The 19,552-nt window shown below is 36.7% G+C and overlaps 1 protein-coding gene across 1 annotated transcript; it reads left to right on the forward strand.

The window, feature by feature from the left end:
* The first annotated feature begins 305 nt into the window (after positions 1-305).
* Positions 306-9,217, forward strand: LOC144436013 (growth factor receptor-bound protein 2-like). The gene is made up of 5 exons (XM_078124683.1): positions 306-803; positions 1,047-1,144; positions 4,635-4,757; positions 6,346-6,511; positions 8,344-9,217. Exons 1-5 carry the CDS (start codon positions 726-728, stop codon positions 8,533-8,535), a joined length of 657 nt encoding a protein of 218 aa, XP_077980809.1. The 5' UTR covers positions 306-725; the 3' UTR covers positions 8,536-9,217.
* Positions 9,218-19,552: the final 10,335 nt, after the last annotated feature.

Consider the following 19,552-nt stretch of genomic DNA (forward strand, 5'->3'; position numbering starts at 1 on the left):
GCCTTATCTTGGGAAACAAGTGCCTGTGGGTCGCCCATAGCTTTTAAATGCCGAAGACAGCGTGATACATGTAGTTTACATTTCCGGGAGCACTGGTAAAGATATTAAGAATTTACCCTGGGTCTGAAAATACTTTGCCCGATTAAAAAGTGACATTTTACCAGACCTCAACTCATGCACTTTACGGGGTATGTTATTTCTGTTGCTACATTCCCAACAAACCTTTCCGAGGTTTTAGAGGTATAGTAGGAAGTGCCTACTTACTCGTAAGGTGGTGATATCTCTCCGCGTGCGAAAGAGAGTGCACCACACAGACTACTGTGCTATCAAAACGCTCTTATCTGAACAAAGAAGAAAAAATACAACGTGTTTGATATTTTTTCTTCAGGGTGACTAGATCTCAACATTTTGCGAAAATATAAAATGAATCAAAATCCCACAACTTCCTGATTGCGAAAGAATATGTGAAGCGTCTACAGGGAAATGGCTATATGATGAAAACATAACGCCGATTTGGACACTAACTAACGAAGAATTCCACGACATTTAGTTCGAAAATATAGTTTTTCCAAAAAGATAAACCAGGCTGCGTAAATTGGTATTAATACGAGAATTGGACACCAAATACACCGCTAATAGAAGTGTTGTGACCGACGTCTACGGTTTACGGACTCTGACGTGTACATGTACGTGTGTAGACATCATTAGTAATAGCAGAGGAAAACATGGAGGCACAAGCGAAATTTGATTTTAACGCCACTGCAGAAGACGAACTCTCCTTTAAAAGATCCCAGATTTTGAAGGTAATCACACTGTCCACCATTCTGTGAATGCTATTGAAACATGACGAATCTATTGAACGAGTATTGTTGGGAAAAGAAACATGTTCTCATTGACGCCAAAAAACAAACTTGAACGAAGCTCGAACGACATCCTATCTGCAAGTGCAACACCACATTCATGTTCTGTCGATATCACTGTGGTTCTATACATATTTACTAGTACGTGTCATGTTCTCAAAATAATTGTGTACGTAATCTTTGCAGGTGCTCAATCTTGATTACGATGCAAACTGGTATAAGGCGGAAGCCGATGGCAGAGAAGGGTTTATACCAAAGAATTATATCAATATGAAACCACATGAGTAAGTACATGTAACAGAAGTTGGGAAGTTCTGTCACTTTCGATCACAACTCTTTCGGCAGTCCCATTATGTAGGACATCGCACCCGTTGACATTTTAGTTGGGCGGAGTTCACTTTATATATCATCGCAAGAGGGTGGGGACAATGGGAGTTATGTAATTTTTAGAGTTACAACGTAGAGACAGAAATTAATGTTCTTGTGGCACGTTGGGGGCGCTCTTGTAGGGAGCAGTGAAGTGATGGTGAAGTCATGATAGAGGACTTCAGTCTAAGCGCTGTCACCAAGGAATGACCGTCGACTTTTCGTTTTTTGATGCTTTGTGTGTGTGTGTGTTTTAGGCAAGTTTCCCTTTTCACAACTACCTTTTAGGTACAGAGTATTAGATCATGCAAATAACTATCTGGCTCAGAGTGAACATCTAGTTTCCATTGTTGACAAATGGCAACATCGCTAAATTGAAGTGAACATTACAAAGAGACAAAAGATCTAGTCATGTATGTGGTGTGTACATACATATGAAATTCAATCTATATATGTAAAAATGATACTGAAACTAGGGTGGGGGAATGGGGATTCCCATTTGTCATCATTCTTTACAATTTTTTTGGTATTAGTTCCAAACTCAGTAAATAGTTTACCTAGAATATTTCGGCGAAATCACTCAGCCTTCTTTAGCTGTGTATGTGAGTAAATAACGAAGATAAATGAAATTATTTACACTTTGAGTTCAGAGCTTATACTAAATGTGATTCTAGCTCAAGGAATCAAGTTTTTTTTCACAATGTTTCAATAGTATACAGTGACTTTTACATCATGCAGTTTTGAAATAGGAAAGAATGGATAGTAACTTCAGTGTAGGCAGCAGGTGAACTCTTGATTACACTTTTTCAACATGTATGATATACACTAATATCCACCCAAACAAACAGGTGAACATTGATCTCTGTGTGGATCCTGGTGTGTTTGTTGTGTCTCTGTTATTGTTAGTCTAGAGTTGAAATATATCTATCATTGTGTCAAAAATGTAATGTCTCCTGAGTGAAACACCAAACCCACACCATTTCAGCTGTATTTGTTGGTGGAAAGGTGACTTCATTTTCGCTGCAACACAGTTGATGTTCCATGTGTCAGTTTTGTCAAAAAGAGCTCTTGGAAATTTTGATAAGAGAAGTCTCAGAGAAAGGAAAATAAAAAAGTTGAGTTACTGTTAACAATTGTTTATGATTGAATATTATGTGTTTTGAAGTGTTTTTCTGTAGTTCTCAAAAAAGGTCATGTATAATGATACATATTCAAGGATATAAACAGTTGGCGAAGGATGCCACTGTCTCATCCTGAATACGAATGCATACAACATACAAAATTGTGGTACATTCAAATTGAAAATCTCCTCAATGTACTGAACTGTGGTGTACATCAATGACAAGGGCAAGTCATATACATGCAATAGGGACATATCATTCAGTTGTGGCTTTGTCACGTCAGGACACAAGTAAATGTCACAAACTGTTTGTTTTTGTGTTGAAACCCTCTGCATGACCTTTGACCTCGGCTGTATGTTTTTGTTCAAGACAGGTATCACTATCAAAAATTGATAATACCATTATGCTTATGACAATATTAAATTTTTATCAGTGAAATTTGCAGCGGTGCTTTATGTCACTTTGTCGATTTTGTACCTTTGAATGTGGTTGTCAAATGTCATTCATTGAAACATCGGAAAAATAACTAAACCTACACAAAAAATGACATTTGTTGATGAAATAAGCTGATATTGCCTCTACTATTCATGGATACCATACAAGATGTACTTAAACACAAATCATTACCCATATGCTGAAAAAGTTAGCTAACTCTTTGTATCTTGGCTCGTTGCCACTGCCAATGAATAGATGTATTATTGTACATGGTTGTAGTAAATGATCTGCTTTCCTTGGTAGTAGGTTTAAATTGCTCCTAAGGTTAGCAAGATACAATATAATAACCCTTCTTGTCTGTTTGTTGTGGTGACAGTCTTCACTGCACTGCTTAGGGTAGCCAGATAACTCTCTATTGTATGGTCTTCATTCATTCATAAGAGCTACATGTATATTAAGGACTCAGTTCAGTTTAGGATTACAATTTAGCCTAATAGGTGTGAAAAATATTCATCTGACAACTATACAAAAGTTGGTCCAGAACAAAACAATTAAGATTCCACTGATAAGATAACACTAATGTAAGAACCTGGGATTGAAACCCTGGCCTTTAACTGATAAGATAACACTAATGTAAGAACCTGAGATTGAAACCCTGGCCTTTAACTGATAAGATAACGCTAATGTAAGAACCTGGGATTGAAACCCTGGCCTTTAACTGATAAGATAACACTAATGTAAGAACCTGGGATTGAAACCCTGGCCTTTAACTGATAAGATAATGCTAATGTATGAACCTGGGTTTGAAACCCTGGCTGTTAACATTAATTAGTACAAGCCTGCCATCTTGGTAATATGTTGAGATGATGAATCCATATATTAATTTGACCTCATAAAAATGATATTCCCAGTAGAATAAGAAAGACTGAGCATTTGATAAAGTAAGATTTATCTGTAGATAAGATCACATTTCTCTGTGGTCAAACACTGTGACCTCAGAGGGTGATATGAGGTCACTTGGTCAAGTTCCAACCTTTAACAACCTGCAGTGACTGACACAGTTGGCCACTCCTTTGTGTTTTCTGTTGACTTATATTATTTTGGGGTTTGCACCATAATTTCTGTTTACAAATGTTTAAAAGCAAAAGTAGAAGGTTAATTACCTGGGGAAAGTCAAGTGGGATTTGATTGGTATATTGAATTATCTCATTTGCATTGTGAAGCCAATTTCACTTGTGTTTTATAGTCAGTTTCAACAGACACCACCACAACTGTGTCACATGGGTATTTATATTACTTTGATACTAAAGAATGGGTGGATTCAGACTGACAATGCTACAGACATGTTGACTTTATGCAAATCATGATAACAAAATAGGAGTGATCACTGTTATGAAACACATAGACTCACTAAGTGTGTCATCTAATGATAGCCAAATTTTGTCATTGTGAGTCAAAATGATAAATACTGAGATTTCTTGTAAGTCACTACATAGTAAGAGATAGGGCAGTGCCCAAATCATGTTGTGTTACAATTCAATGTCAATGTCACTGACCTAAAATTGGCTTAGACTTGGAAGGTAAACTGGACTTACTGAAAAGATTCATCATTGCATACACTCCTTTAGTTACTCATAACACATTGTTACCAGTGTGTAGTCATTGAAATCTGATATAAATACATGCATATAAAGTTTATACTTCTACCAGACTTCAGTGATAAAAATGGGAATGACAGTTTTGGCAATGTGTCATGGAATTGACTGTAACAAAATAAATTTATCATCTTGGAAGTATGATTGATGGGAGTAAAGTCTGCTCTTCTTCACTTCTTTCTCACTTTCACTTGCAGGTGGTTTCATGGTAAAATAAGTAGAAACCAGGCAGAAGAGGTACTGAAACAACAACCACATGATGGTGCTTTTCTAATTAGAGAAAGTGAGAGTACACCAGGAGACTTTTCATTGTCAGTCAAGTGAGTAATTTGTGAAAAATGCACTTGGTTGCCCATCTGTAGAATACAAAGTTACATATAATAACTGGTCATGAGAAAAACCATCACTATAGGTATATACTGATATCTCTGAATTGTTAGACTATTTTTCAGTCAAATCTTAAATGTTATAAGCTTGCTACACAGTATTTATAAAGTTTGGCTAAAATGAAATACATTGGCCCTCAAACATAAATTTCTAATGTACATATACTGCAAGTCTGGCTATGTGTATATTGTGCTCACAGTAGTAACTGAAGTCGGAAGGGCTTACTGTTACTCTACCACACTTTCACTGGTTAAAGTAACCTTGTTGACTTCATGTACATACAGTAAGGTTTACAGTCAGTGGTAATATTGAATTAATGATTGACCACAGTGAACACTTCACGATATTGAACACTTCGTTATGATCATTTCCATACAACACTCCTTGTATATTGAACACTTCATTATAACCATTTCTTTGCCACAAACTTTCTTATGCTCCCCCAAGAAATTTATTGTAAAGAGGGTGCTGTGTACTTCATGCAGGTCATGAGAATTCCTTGCTGTAAACTGTTTGTGAGTTTAGTACAATGGATTTGATTTACAACATGTCTGAACATTACTGGTGTTATGTTGAAAATGATACATGTCTTCTACATAGTATAAGGTTGAAAATGGTCTGTTGTTACAATTATACATACTTTGACATTAGATGCCTTATCAAACAATTGTGTTTATTATTATAATATATGTTGTGCTGTTTGATAAGACAGATGTAACTGTTTAGAGAGAAGGTCAAAAAGATGAGATAAGATCACAGCTTCATATGATACACCAATTATCCTTAAACAAACATCGTTTTCCAGATCTACTATAAATCTATGGAAAAGGATTTTGTACACAGATGTCCTATGGTGCACTACAATATATGTATAAATAGTGTGTACTGTCACTTGTATGATCATTCATACACTGCCTTTAACACATTATTGCGCTCAAAAGCTGTGTCCTACATAACTGTTGCAGTTACAGACCTAGCCCAGAATGCAGTCATGTGGAGATTTTTGATCTTGCACTCTCCAACCACACCTGTCCTTTTAAATTTGCAGTAATAACAGTATTCAAACCTAAAATATGATTCTGATTTCTTACAGCAATGTCCAACCCCACTTAGATATGTTTATCTTCTGTCATGAAATCTATCCTTTTGTGATTAGCTTATCCTGAGATGGGTTCTAATAACTTGGTGACACTATAGATGTCATCTCACAGTCACTGGGAAAGATTTAAACCTCACTAAGAATTTGTGCCTTTTTTGTTTGTAGCTCCACTGAGTGTGAGCCACTACCAAAAGGCTAGGCGTGGTTGGGGAATGGCGAGAGCAAAAATTCTCACACAACTGCATTCTAGGGTTTTACAGGCCTTACAATCAATTGATAAAGATTTGTAATTGTAGGTTCAAACATGTTTTGTTTTGTATAGAAATTCAGGCACATTTTGAGAGTATACTGAAATTAGTGTGTGTACCTGAAATAGTTCTTTCAGATGATAAAACTAATTCTGTTATGTTTTTTTATTGTAGATTTCAATTGGAAATCCAGCATTTCAAAGTTCTACGGGATGGTGCTGGCAAGTATTTCCTCTGGGTAGTTAAATTCAACTCATTGAATGAACTAGTAGAATATCACAGAACGTCATCTGTTAGCAGAACACAGACTATTTACCTTAAAGATATAATGACAAAACAGGTAATGACAAATATTTTACTTCCTCATTTAAAGCCCCACTGGCTGTAATTAGAACATTTTCATTATTTTTCGTATTTCTTATTTATTGATGATGATGTATCCAAGAGCATGTGTTATGGCCTAGCGAGTATACCCAATCAACATCCTACAATTTAAGTTTACACATATTTTGTTGATAAACATAGTCTCTTTATGGAGCTAGTCATACTCCGCTTATTTCTTATACCACCGCTTGTGTTGAGAATGTGAATATATTGGTAATTACGATTTGGATATGTGTGCCCAAGAACCTGATTACAACCATATGGTATTCAAATGAAGTCATTATGTAAATGTACATGTACCACAGAGATTAATGCAGGCATTCACACACAAAGCATGTCAAATGTACATGTGATAATTTAATGTAATTTAATTAGGTAAATTTAATATACAAGTGTGTGATAATGACTTTTGGGATGCGCCTAACTGAATCAGTTGTAAAGATTCTCAACACAAGCATGGTATGAGAGATAAATGGAGTACCACTAGCACCATAAACAGGCTATGATAAACAGGTAATTGAGTCCTTACCTGATTGCATGATATCTTTCATACAGACATCAAGCAAGTATATATGATACCGTCAATGATTAGTAAAGAAATAATTCAGCTATGCTAATCAAATGATTTGATATGTTTCCAGGAAAGGTTTGGTGGGTGTTGCAGTGGCTATGATTTCATGTTAAAGACAAAAAAAGTTGCAACTGCTAAAGGTTTTTACATGTGCCTATACATTTTTAGTTAGTTAGTAAGTAAGTTAGTTGTAATGGAAAGGTTATTCATAAATATAAGCTTCTGTTGAAACCCCAGTCTGACATTCAGACATAAATATTTATAGGATGAGTTGTTCTTACTGTCTCATAAATGAATTGTATGTATGTAACAGTGTGCAAGGACGGCAACTAATTTGTATAATAACTTACATGTATGTATCAATAACTTGGTCATTTGCATAATAATTTGCATAACGATCGGCATATAATATGAGTGTCTTCAACATTGAAACACTCTGACATTCCAAATTGTTAATTCACCAAAATAGGTAGAATAACCATGTTTGACTTCTTACATAAAACTAGAATATTATTGAAGAGATGAAGTAGGTTTACTAGCACCCTATGCACAATAAAGTGTGTCTGTCTGTTTGTCAGGCTGTGAGCATGTGTGTGTATGTGTGTGTGTGTGTGTGTGTGTGTGTGTGTGTCTGTGTGTGTGTATGTGTGTGTGTGTGTGTACATACATGTTTGAGTGGCTTTCAAAAACCTTTACGTTGATGTCTACTGTTGATATTTTTAGTATATCACAGTTTATCACCCCAACACACTGACTTTTTGGTAGTTTACCTAGCTATGTCAATTGCATATGATTATGTAGAAAATATGGCTGTCTTTGTGATATTACATCACATTGTATATGTATTTCAAATTCAAAATGTTTCACAGAGTAAGTTAGAAGCAGCTGAAAATCAGAGTTAAATGATGGGAAACAAGTCAAGGTTCTCAAACCTTCATGAAAACACTGTCAGTTATCCACTAAAAAGACTGGGGTAGCATGTCAGAGCATTAAAGTGATGTTCCATCAGTGACCCTGTGAGTTCTTGATGACTGGGTTCGTAATTTAGCGATACATTGTGTAACACTGTCAATGTAGAAATAATGCATACACAATAGCAGAATGAGTAAGGTGATCCTGTGTCACTCACCTTTAGTGTTGCAGTATAAATCACCAAATCTGACATCACTTGTCTTTGATATGCAACTGAATCAATACATTTTGGTTGTTTCCAACAGGAACACAATGCGGTACAAGCATTGTTTGATTTTGATCCACAAGAGGAAGGAGAATTACAGTTTCGTCGCAATGATGTCATCACAGTTATTGACAAACAAGATGCCAATTGGTGGAAAGGACATTGTCATGGCAGAACAGGAATGTTTCCAGCACCATATGTGACACCGTTACAGCCTGACCATCAGAATTAGGGTACATGACACCATCAGGAGTTTATATACATAGACTGTAAGATATGCAAAGTATTCCATTGTGTGATGGTACTGAATCCAGTTGTGGACACTTCCAAAGAAGAACTCGCATCCTGAAAAAAACCTGCATAAGTCTTCAAATGGATTCAGATGGAAGCTGTTGTCAATTCACTGAAGTTGTTGCCTCTTACCCTGTCTGTTGTTGTAGTCATCAGTGTCATCATCATCATCATCATCATTATCATCGTCATCATCATCATCATCATCATCATCATCGTCATCATCATCATCATCATCATTATCATCATCATCATCATCGTCATCATCATCATCAACATTATGATCATCATCGTTGCCATTGTCGTAATTAATTATCAACTCTACTATTGTCATCATCATTGCACCATTTATCAGTTAACTACTGGCAGGTGACAACTTCAGTGCAACTCTTATTCATGTAAGCAGATAAAGTTATTGTAAAATAGGCACTGGATAATTTACTTGGGAACTGTAAAACACCTTTAGCAACTGCAAAATATGTTAATTGTTTTCTGTTATGTGAGAGTGGCTGGTACAAAGAACCTGTCATTCTCGCATCTTTTTTTTTTAGCAAAACTGAACTGATAGGGTTTAGTAGTGCTATAGGCATGGTGCGGTCTGTCTGTGTGTGTGTGTGTGTGTGTGTGTGTGTGTGTGTGTGTGTGTGGACGACTTAAACTCAAAAACCACCAGACCGATTGCTTTGGTATTTGGTGGGGACATTACTTTAGGTCTTTAGTTGGGAAAATTGTTCAAAGCAAAATGATCGCATCACACGTATGTGATTTGGGTAAAAAAATGTGATTTTTTGGTCAAAAAACTTACACTAAAAAAGTACTGGGCAGATTGGTCTGAAATTTTGTAGGAACATTCTTCAAGGTGTGTAGTTTAAGATTTGATGTTTCCATATAGAATATAGAATTAATATAGAATTTAGGGCCAAAAATATGACTTTTTGGTCAAAAAGTCTTTAGTTCCAAAACAACTCAGCAGATTGGGCTGAACTTTAATGGGGATGCATCTGGGTGTATAGATGAAGAAATATTAAGCATATAATGATCACCTCAACAATATGCAAATTAGTTGTAAAATGTGAATTTTGGTCAAAAACCTATATCTCAAGAGCACTGAGACTGAAATTTGGTCAGATGTTTCTAGAAGTGTTATTCTGCAGAATTTCTTCAAAATACTTTGACACAATTAGCCCTAGCAACCATTACCACGCCCTTAGCAACAACCCAATGCCAGTATATTTTGCTAAAATAACAACATCATCTCATTCTGGTAGGCAAGTAAGTAAACATTCAAAAAATGTATACAAATATCTCGAGCAACAATGACCACGCCCATAGCAACATCCAAATGGTGTTGTCTTTCACAAAGATAATGAGGGCTTTTTAGACAAGTGAACAAAGATTCAAAAAAGTCTATGCAAATATTCCTAGCAATAAGACCACGCCTATAGCAACAGCCAAATGATCACATATATTGCAAAGATAACAGGGAATAATAGACAAGTGAATAAACATTAAAAGAATGTATGGTAGTGCCTAGCAACAAGACCACACCCATAGCAACAGCCAAATGATCACATATATTGCAACAATAAAATAGGGTTGGATAGGAAATTGGATAATCATTCAGCAAATAAATACCTATACCTAGCATGGATCAGCATGTAGATAAACATTTTTTTAAAAACTGTACAGTTGTGCAACAGTGCTATTGGTGCTATTTTTTTTATTCCGATGCATTGTTACTGCTTTATCGAAATGTTACAAATTTTGGGCAGTTGTTGATATGAGAGAAAAATATTTGCTTTTTGTCAGTCACTTTGGTAAAAAGCATGGTTAGTAGGTTTTTGGTTTTATAGGTTTATCCATATATTTATGTACAACTTCAAGATGGGGGACTGGTAAACAATATAACTTATCCACACCTGCCTAGGAGATATATGTCTGTGACCGTGTGTCCAAATGGCACACATAAAGTAATGAATTTATAGAAGGGTATAGTAGTACATGAAGGAGAACTAGCAGTATTACATTGCTTTGTAGTAAAGACTGAAAATTGTGTGAAGCCGCTGACTCTTTGGTAGGCCAACTTATAAAATAATGTAGCATGACAGTTTGCTTGATTACCCCCTGGTATATTAGATGTTCATTTTATCGGAGCATGGTTTGTAACTTTCAACCCTTTCATTCCTATTTCCTTGATAATGGTTCGACCAACCCATAGGGCTGTACCAAAATATAGGAATTTTGAGGTATGAAAGCTTATGATATATGATCGCGATTCAGCTGTGTAGTTGTGGAAAGAAGCAGTAATTATTGCTATAACAAAAAATGCTTGCCAATGTGAATATCTTTTTTTTTTTAAATATTGCACCTGAGAAATACCGTATCACAATAATGCTAAGATATTAATAGATTTTAAGATTTTTCAAAGAAAGATTTCTTTCTCATAAAAACATTACTTCCGTATATTGATAAAATAATATGTAGCTTGAAGGAGATTAATGTGCAGATAACTGCATGTTGTGGAAAGGTAAAAAAAACACAGAGCTCAGAAAATTGTCATATTTTGGCACTACTTTCTAGTTTTGTGTTTATCCCACTCTAGCAAAAATTTAGTTTTATGGAGTGTTGGCATATTAGAGATCTATATTTTTGTAATGATGGAAATTAAGTGAGTGGTTCTAATAACCCTACCCTTCCCCAGGTTAGTATTCGTTACATACTGCTAAACACACGAAGTGAAATGTGTATCCATGCTGTAATTCTTTTTACCTTGTTTTCCTAGAGTATTGAGGAGGGTGGCTACACTTCAAACATAAAATTTAAAAAATTTAAATAGACAATCATGCTTATGTGAATTATGCTAACTACATGTACATTGCATTGTATGAACATTTTGAGCAGAAAGTGTTATTTTAACATTAAAGAATTTACATTATGTGTTGGTGTTTGATTCATATGCAGAGGGGCAGTGTCTGTAACGTAACTTGTTATTCTGTCCAACTAGTTATAATAATATTTTTTATAATTTGATGACAGAAGTCAATTATGTGGCCGACTAAAAAAACCCAAAAAAATAGCTTCTGAAATGATACCAGTGGTGTAAATTGTAAATTTGTAAATAGGTTTTGCAAAGATATCAACAAAAAGCTTTTCACAAGGTATTTTGATTGGTAGGGGAACAATGTCAATGGAGAACACTAGCCATTAGGTGACGGATCACCTCGTCCCAATTTCAACTCGTCCCATTTCAACTCGTTCCATTTCAACTCGTCCCACTCAACTCGTCCAATTTTCAACTCACCCCAATTTCAACTCGCCCCATTTTCAACTCGCCCCAACTCTTTACAATATAATTTACCTGAGCATATATGAAATCGAAGCTAGTAGTACTCAGTTTGGAGGGTCTGCGGCACAGGCACTCGAATCAATGTGTATGATTTTAAAAAAAATATACAATATAATACATACAATACATATTTTTTTTCTTCTACACATTGATTTGAGTGCCTGTGGTCTGTGGTATCTCGTATTCCACTAATGAAGTACCACTTGCGCTGTAAACACATACTGCAATACTTAGTTGCTAGGGAGAGGAGACACGTCTCCAAAACCCGTATGCGCGGAAGTTGTAATCGTGTCAGTCACTGATATTCTCCCTGGTTATTATCATTATTATTTCTTATTTGGGTTGTAAACAGTAAGTCCTAATGTGAAAAGTGATATTCCATGACTGAGGAAAGTTGTTGTGCTAGTATAAGTTCTAGATCTAGAAAACACTTAGCCAAAATCCACACCACTTTCTGCTACGAAATGTTACAGTAGCTACGCTTCAACTGGCCACGTAGGTAAAATCATGTAAATTATTCGGTCCCCGTACTTCGAGTCCATGTATCATTTAGATAAACGTTTGCTAGTGTTGTTGGGGCGAGTTGAAAATGGGACGAGTTAAAAGTGGGGCGAATTAAAAATGGTGCGAGTTGAAAATGGGGCGAGTTGAAATTGGGACGAGTTGAAATTGGGACGAAGTGAATCGCAATCTAGCCATTATATAGTGCCTCACCGTGAAGCTACTAACATATTCATATTCATATATTCACTTCAAAAGTTGACCTCAACACTCAATGTGAATATGTTGATAGCTTCACACATTTGAAGTCTTCCAAGTGGGTTACAAATGCGCTCCGGCAAATAACATAAATCCTTTATCGACAGTTTGAGATTATTGACTGGAATTACTTTCCACTGGATTTGCACGCTTTATTTTTATTTTTGCCAGACTATCCAATTTGCACCATGAATTATTGTTGTCATGGACCATCATTTTTTAACAGCAACAAGTTTGAATATGTTGAAGACAGTCTAGTTGTTGGTAATTTCCCTACTCATGAACGAGCAAAACAACATTCATAAAGGCATGGAGATCATGTTGAAGGTAAATATATGAGGCAAGCTGCTGTCTAGTACATTAGCACTTACTAAGATCAGTGGTTACTTGGCGAAAGCATTTCATTCTGTGGGCCTTTCGTCACAATTAATTGAGCTCTCATCACACAGAAAATAATTGTGCTTACAGAGACTGAATGTTAGTACTAGTAAGTAGAAACAGTAACCATGGAAGTACCACCCACGTACTTAGTGGCATAGTGTCCCCTTTGTTTTTGTTCACAACTATTACATGTACTAGTTCTGTTCAGTCCAATACCGTTGTGCTATAAAGTGACCCGCCCTCAATTTCCTTTTGTTTAACAAATTTCAAAAACATCGTATAAATGCTGTCAGACATGGAAAAGGACACTAGTCCCAGAATCTATGGTTTAAAGGAATTAATCCCAAAGTTTTAAAGGCATTGGTTATTTCCCCAACTACTACTACCACCAGTCTCATGAATCCCCCTCATACACAGTACACAGTACACAGTACACTACACTGCACCAGCTCTTTGAACTTGAAGACTAAGTTATGTAGAGTTGTGTTGTTAAAATCCTCATCAGATCAGTGTAAATGACAGTGGCCTTGGCAGTATTAGGATCCCAAGTTGTAATGCAAACTTTGGACTTTCAGCTTTAAAATGAGGACATGTTGTGTTTTGGTAACCTGGATCAACCATATGGTTTTACAATGTTTATGTAGTACATGGAAGGACAACACATGTAATGTCTCAAATTTGTTTACAACTTGAACTGGGTGACTTTTGTCTTATGCCATCAAAATATTGTTGGAATATCTGAAGATAAGTTAAGATCATCACTCTTCACGTTGTTGTTTACAAAATGTATGCTACATCCTTTTGGGTGGACACTTGGTTGCCATGATACTAGTAATTGATTTTTATGCGATCTTACAGCATCGATGCATTTAGACATGATTTTGGCCATACTTGACGTTTGTAATATTTTCCACCACCATGCCATCGTTGTTGAAAATAAAAATAGACAGTGGAGTCCATTGATGTCGACTAATTCCCAAACAAATTATATGCATTGTAGACAACAATCGTCCAGTACCCCCTCTCTCTCTCTCTCTCTCTCTCTCTCTCTCTCTCTCTCTCTGTCTGTCTGTCTGTCTGTCTGTCTCTCTCTCTCTCTCTCTCTCTCTCTCATTGCAAATAATGCATTGCATGACAGAAGAACTGGAAAATTTACTATATACACAGTTTGCTTGTTGCTGTGGATGTTGTCTTGTTGGCAGGCATAAATTTATATTTTGTCGTTCACAATTTGCCAACTAGAGACTAAGCTACGTACCCACCAAATATCAAAATAATCTTCCTGGTGGTCTCTGGTTTTTGGCAAGTCATCCACAGGCGAGGGAGGGGGAAGGAGGGGGCAAGGGGAGACTGTCAGACCAACATGGGAGGGCGGGAGGGGAGACAGACAGAGACACAGGGGCTTTCCTGTCTACACATTCTAAGTAATGTCCCAAACCAAATATTAAAGACACATTTTAGTATTTATTTGTTACCGCAAATCGGTTTCAAAATCATCGCACCATTCAGTCATATAGAAGTAAAGTATTTGAGGAGGAGGGTGTCCTCTACAAAGATTTGTATGTCTGCCATTAACCAGTCAAAATTACTGGTAAGCACAATATGTATAAAGAAAGCAGACCTTTGGCTCTTGTAAGAATTGGTTCCATTGAAGTAATAGATGTCACATGTACCAGAGAACGTAAACACAGAAATAATGAATATGATATAATGATCAGATACAGATAGTCTTGTTCTCATGGTGTATAATAAAAATGAAATCACGATTTGTTACTGGTTTACAAGATGGTTGATTTGTAGAAGTGTGAGTGCAGAATCAGATTTCAGCTATTAGCTATAGATAGCTGTAAACTAAAATGGTTAAAAATGGCCCTGAGATTGATTATGGATGCCCCCAGACTGCTCCATCTGCACCACTTTTTAACGGATGCAGAATTATGACCACACAAGAAAGAATCAGGTACAGAACTAAGTTGCCTTGTTTATAACACACTCACAAACTTGACACCTCAATATATTTCAGACATGTTACTTGTCTGGGTCTAAAAAGAAAATGAACATTTCTTAACATCACAAGAATGGATACAATAGAAGAAAGTACATCACAACTATTTTGTATATATAGGTATATGGGTATCAATACATTTATCTGAATCTGTATTGGCATAAAAGACATACAATCTCCACTACAGCTGTAATGGTTGTCATAGTGGGATGGGGTTTGGTTTTGAGTAAAATAGTGTGGTGAAGCCAGCTGAAATAATGTATTCAAGTTCAATGCACAATAAATGTTCATGAGCCAAGCTCAGTTTTGAATTTGTCATCGTATTTAAACTGTACTAGTTGTAACTGGAGTATCATTTTTGATCAGACAACCACAATATCTTCACTGAAAATAGTTAAAATATCAATAAATTAGACATTACACATGTTAATCAGTGGTCAATAAAGTAATGAAACAGGATGAAATAATGGTTGCCGTTGAGGGCGCTGTTTGGTTGCAGACCCAAAATCTACAAAAATATCAGAAAAATATGTTCATCCACAAGTGCATGCTGTGGTGAAAGCGGCTAAATGCCTTTATTTTAATACCTCCATTGCCTTCGTTTTGTGTCGGTTTTTTGTTTTTTGTTGTTGTTTTTTTTTGTGGTTTTTTTTTTGGGGGGGGGGTGATCACCGCCTTCCCACGGACAGAAATAAACGATGGAAATGAAGGCATCTCGCCGCTTTCGCCACATCAGATCGCCACAAGTGATACAATTGCCAATACTGTTCTAGGTGTAGGATATTACGAGCAAGTTATTTTACATAACAAAACAATTTAAAACATGTTCCAGTTGTAGTGCAGCTTTAACAATTGCGATAATTATATGAAATGTCAATGCATGGAAGTTAAGTACATGGGTGGTACTTCCAGTTCTCATTAATATTTTTCTCCCAGTGCTGTTCAAACTAGATGATATTTTCCATGAAATCTGTGTGTTTTTAAACGAAAATAATGTACGTATAATCTGGAGCAAAGAAATGTCTCAGATATCGGACAACGCTCATGTTTGCGCGCCCAAAACATAGACTGCCAAGGGGTGCATGAACTGTAATCGAATACCGGGTCGTATAGTATAGGACAGTACAGTGTTCATGATAATTCCTTTGGAAAAACAATCAACTTTCGTGTAACGGTGATTAAAATACCCACAATACCAATGTTTTTTACCCAATATGTAAATCTAACGGAGTGACGAAATTCATAATTTACACGACAAATCATCGTGGAAGTTCGTGTGTGTGTGTGTGTGTGTGTGTGTGTGTGTGTGTGTGTGTGTGTGTGTGTGTGTGTGTGTGTGTGTGTGTGTGTGTGTGTTTACATATATAGTAGAGTAAAATTGGGGGTATTGAAGACAAGTTTTAAGTATTTATGGTATATATAATACGTATATATATATAGCGACGAAGTACTGTAATTTAATTGGTAATGTTTGGTAATGTTACTGTTTGTAAATCTGCAAGGCCCTGTGTGATTTTGTCACGCTCTAGGAGTGATGACTATATGTGATGGCCCTGACACCCTGTTAGTGTTACATATACTAGTACAACCACAGATAACTAACACATGTGTTAGTTGTCTGTGGTACAACCTACTAGATCTGCAAACCCTGCTCCGGGGGGGGGGGGTACTCCCACCTATTGGGTATACATGTAGGTGCTGCCCTTTGGGGTAGGGTTTTTCGCTCTTTGGTCTAAACACAGGGGACCCAGGAACCGTGTGACAAACAAAACAAAACAAACAAACAAACAAACAAACAAACAAACAAATAAATTAATTAATTAATAAACTATCAAATAAATGACAAATGAACAAGCAAACGAACGACAATTATAGGGACAAATAAAATAATTAAATAAACCAGCAAATAAACAGATACTCATGGGGTAGTCCTGCTTGCAAACGGAGGAATTCGGGACTCGATTCTGACAATTGTCCCTCCCCCTTAGAGTCAAGTCAGTAATACAGACTCGTGCACCGTCATGGAAGCAGGACTACTCATGGGGGTATACTAGATATGTTTTTTTTTCTATACCCATCACTATAAAAAACTATAAATGGGGTCTTCTGAAAAGTTGAACGGTCTAAAACGGGGTTATTGGTTTTGGGTCAAAATTGGTCGAAATTGGGGTCTGGGGTTGACAGCATTGGCCACCCCCATACCAGACCTGGCCAGTGGTACCCCCCCCCGGACCCTGCTTGTCCAATCGTCATTCTTTTCGCCGGGATATTTAATCTTCGAGCACACTGACATACACATTTATTCGAGTGCCTGTGGACTGAGCATTGTCAGTAGAACTGTGTCATTTTCTATGCATTTTCTTTTGTCAAAAGTAATATAATTCATCACAAATCATCGATGTCTGACAAAACTAAGTTTTGCTGTGACGTGTGGTTTGGTTGATGTCAAAGGTGGCATTGCATTTTCCGAATAATAAGAGTGCTACCCCCGTAGCCATCCAGGGTATACGGCCCTGCAGTGCTCATACTGCTGCGGTGGGACTTTTGGTAGCTCTTTTAGCCAAGGCTATCATGGCGTCCCATCTTGCTGAAGATTTCCAAGACGAATTCTGCAAACTGTATCGAAATGGAGTATGTTATACCAGGGAATGTCGAAAGCGGCACTTACTAGAAGACTTTGACAGTTCTTCAAATTGGAATTTGACCCACACGAATGCTTTGAACTTCAGAGGTGTGCTATTTCCGGACCCATTTGAAATAGGGAATGACTTTAATCATTATATATGTGACTGGTTGGTCGGGTTTCCAATTAACTTTGATTGGGACGCTTTCTTACCAAAAGATATCCATTTAGACGTCAGAAGAATGGTAAAAGAGGGGACGGTAAAAAGTAGACTCGCTATACGGTCAACCTATGAAGGCATCGTGTCATGTGATGAAATGAAGGCGGGCAACATACTCAACGGTGAGTACGATTCTACGAAATCACAGCTAGCTAAATATTGATAATCAGTTGTTTAGGACATTATAGCTTCTTGTATCAATGCATATAATGGTCGAACTGGACACCCTACTTTGTCTTAGAGTATAAAGTTGGTCTCAGATTCAGAATCAGATTCACAGTGGAGGGCAATATGAGGTCAATGTCATATTGAGCCACAGGTTCAGTCTCATATTCGAAAAATCACATTAACACCAGAAAAAGCAGTCATACATGGAATAATAGTGTCCGGGCTATAGGAAATGTCCCCCCTTCACACTCACTTGATGGGAGAGGGGATGTCTCAGCTTGCATGGGGAAAATTACCTGAAAATCAACGATGAAAGTTTGTCACCAAGACATTTAAAAGCGAGAGGTGCAGCTGATGTGTTGGTTGGTAGGCACACTGTTCCAAAGATGGAATCTGCATTGCCCCTGTTTAAAAAGATTTTAGTCTTATTTAAAAGTCTGTAGAAGTAATATTTTACAATAGGTGAGAAGTGGGGCATTTCCTGCAGTCCCTGTGGTATACATGAAAATTCTTGTTTGACTGCTTTTCTTCTAGTGTTATTGTGATTTTTCGAATACGAGACTGAACCTGAGGCTCAATATGAGACTGACCTCATATTGTCCGCCAATATGAATCTGATTCTGAGACCAACTTTAACCTCATACTTTAAAGTGTCTGTACTATAGTCTGTACAGTGCAGACACGCTTTGTAAAAGACACCATTGAGGGCACACAACACTAAGCTAGCTATGTAAAACGCTATATAGTGTTACACTTGCAAGCTCTCTCTACATTCACCATGTTTGCAATCGAAACTGAATGTTTATGTTCTCTGCAGTCATTATTACATTTATTTATTTATTTATTGCATCCCTTTTATATCAGGGGCTCACTAAGATTGTTAGGAGCAGTGCTAAGAAAAAAAATTAAAATACATACACTACTAAAAAGACAAGTAAAAAAACATACAAGAACAAACAACAAAATAAACCAAAGTGAGGTAAGAATTTTGATAAAACGAAAATAAAAATAAAAATGTATGCTTCAAATGTTAGTTGTCAGAAAATCTAACGGCTAAACTATTCTATATTAGTTTTAGTGAAACATGTATATCCCCACAAATGCCCTTGCTATGCTGCAGTGGTCAAGTTGGCATTTATATAATGGTCTTCCACCATAATAAAAATAGAACGTCATCACTTGTGCACTTGTGCACCAAGCCTAGCAACCCGTTGTCATTGCAATGCAAGCCTAGCCTAATGACCCATTTCATTGCAATTGTCATTGCAATGCACGTTCTTTTGATATAAGCTATATGTGAACACCAATGATAGTAGGAAGTAGCACTATCAACTACAAGAAAGACAAATGACACAATGTTGTGTGCTTTGTACGTGGTCTAAGAAGTTGAAATCCCCTGCCAATAAATTGTATATACTTACTTATGCACATGTATGGTGTTGCTATTTTCAGGGAG

This window comes from Glandiceps talaboti, chromosome 5 (assembly GCF_964340395.1).
Source record: "Glandiceps talaboti chromosome 5, keGlaTala1.1, whole genome shotgun sequence".
Taxonomy (NCBI): domain Eukaryota; kingdom Metazoa; phylum Hemichordata; class Enteropneusta; family Spengelidae; genus Glandiceps; species Glandiceps talaboti.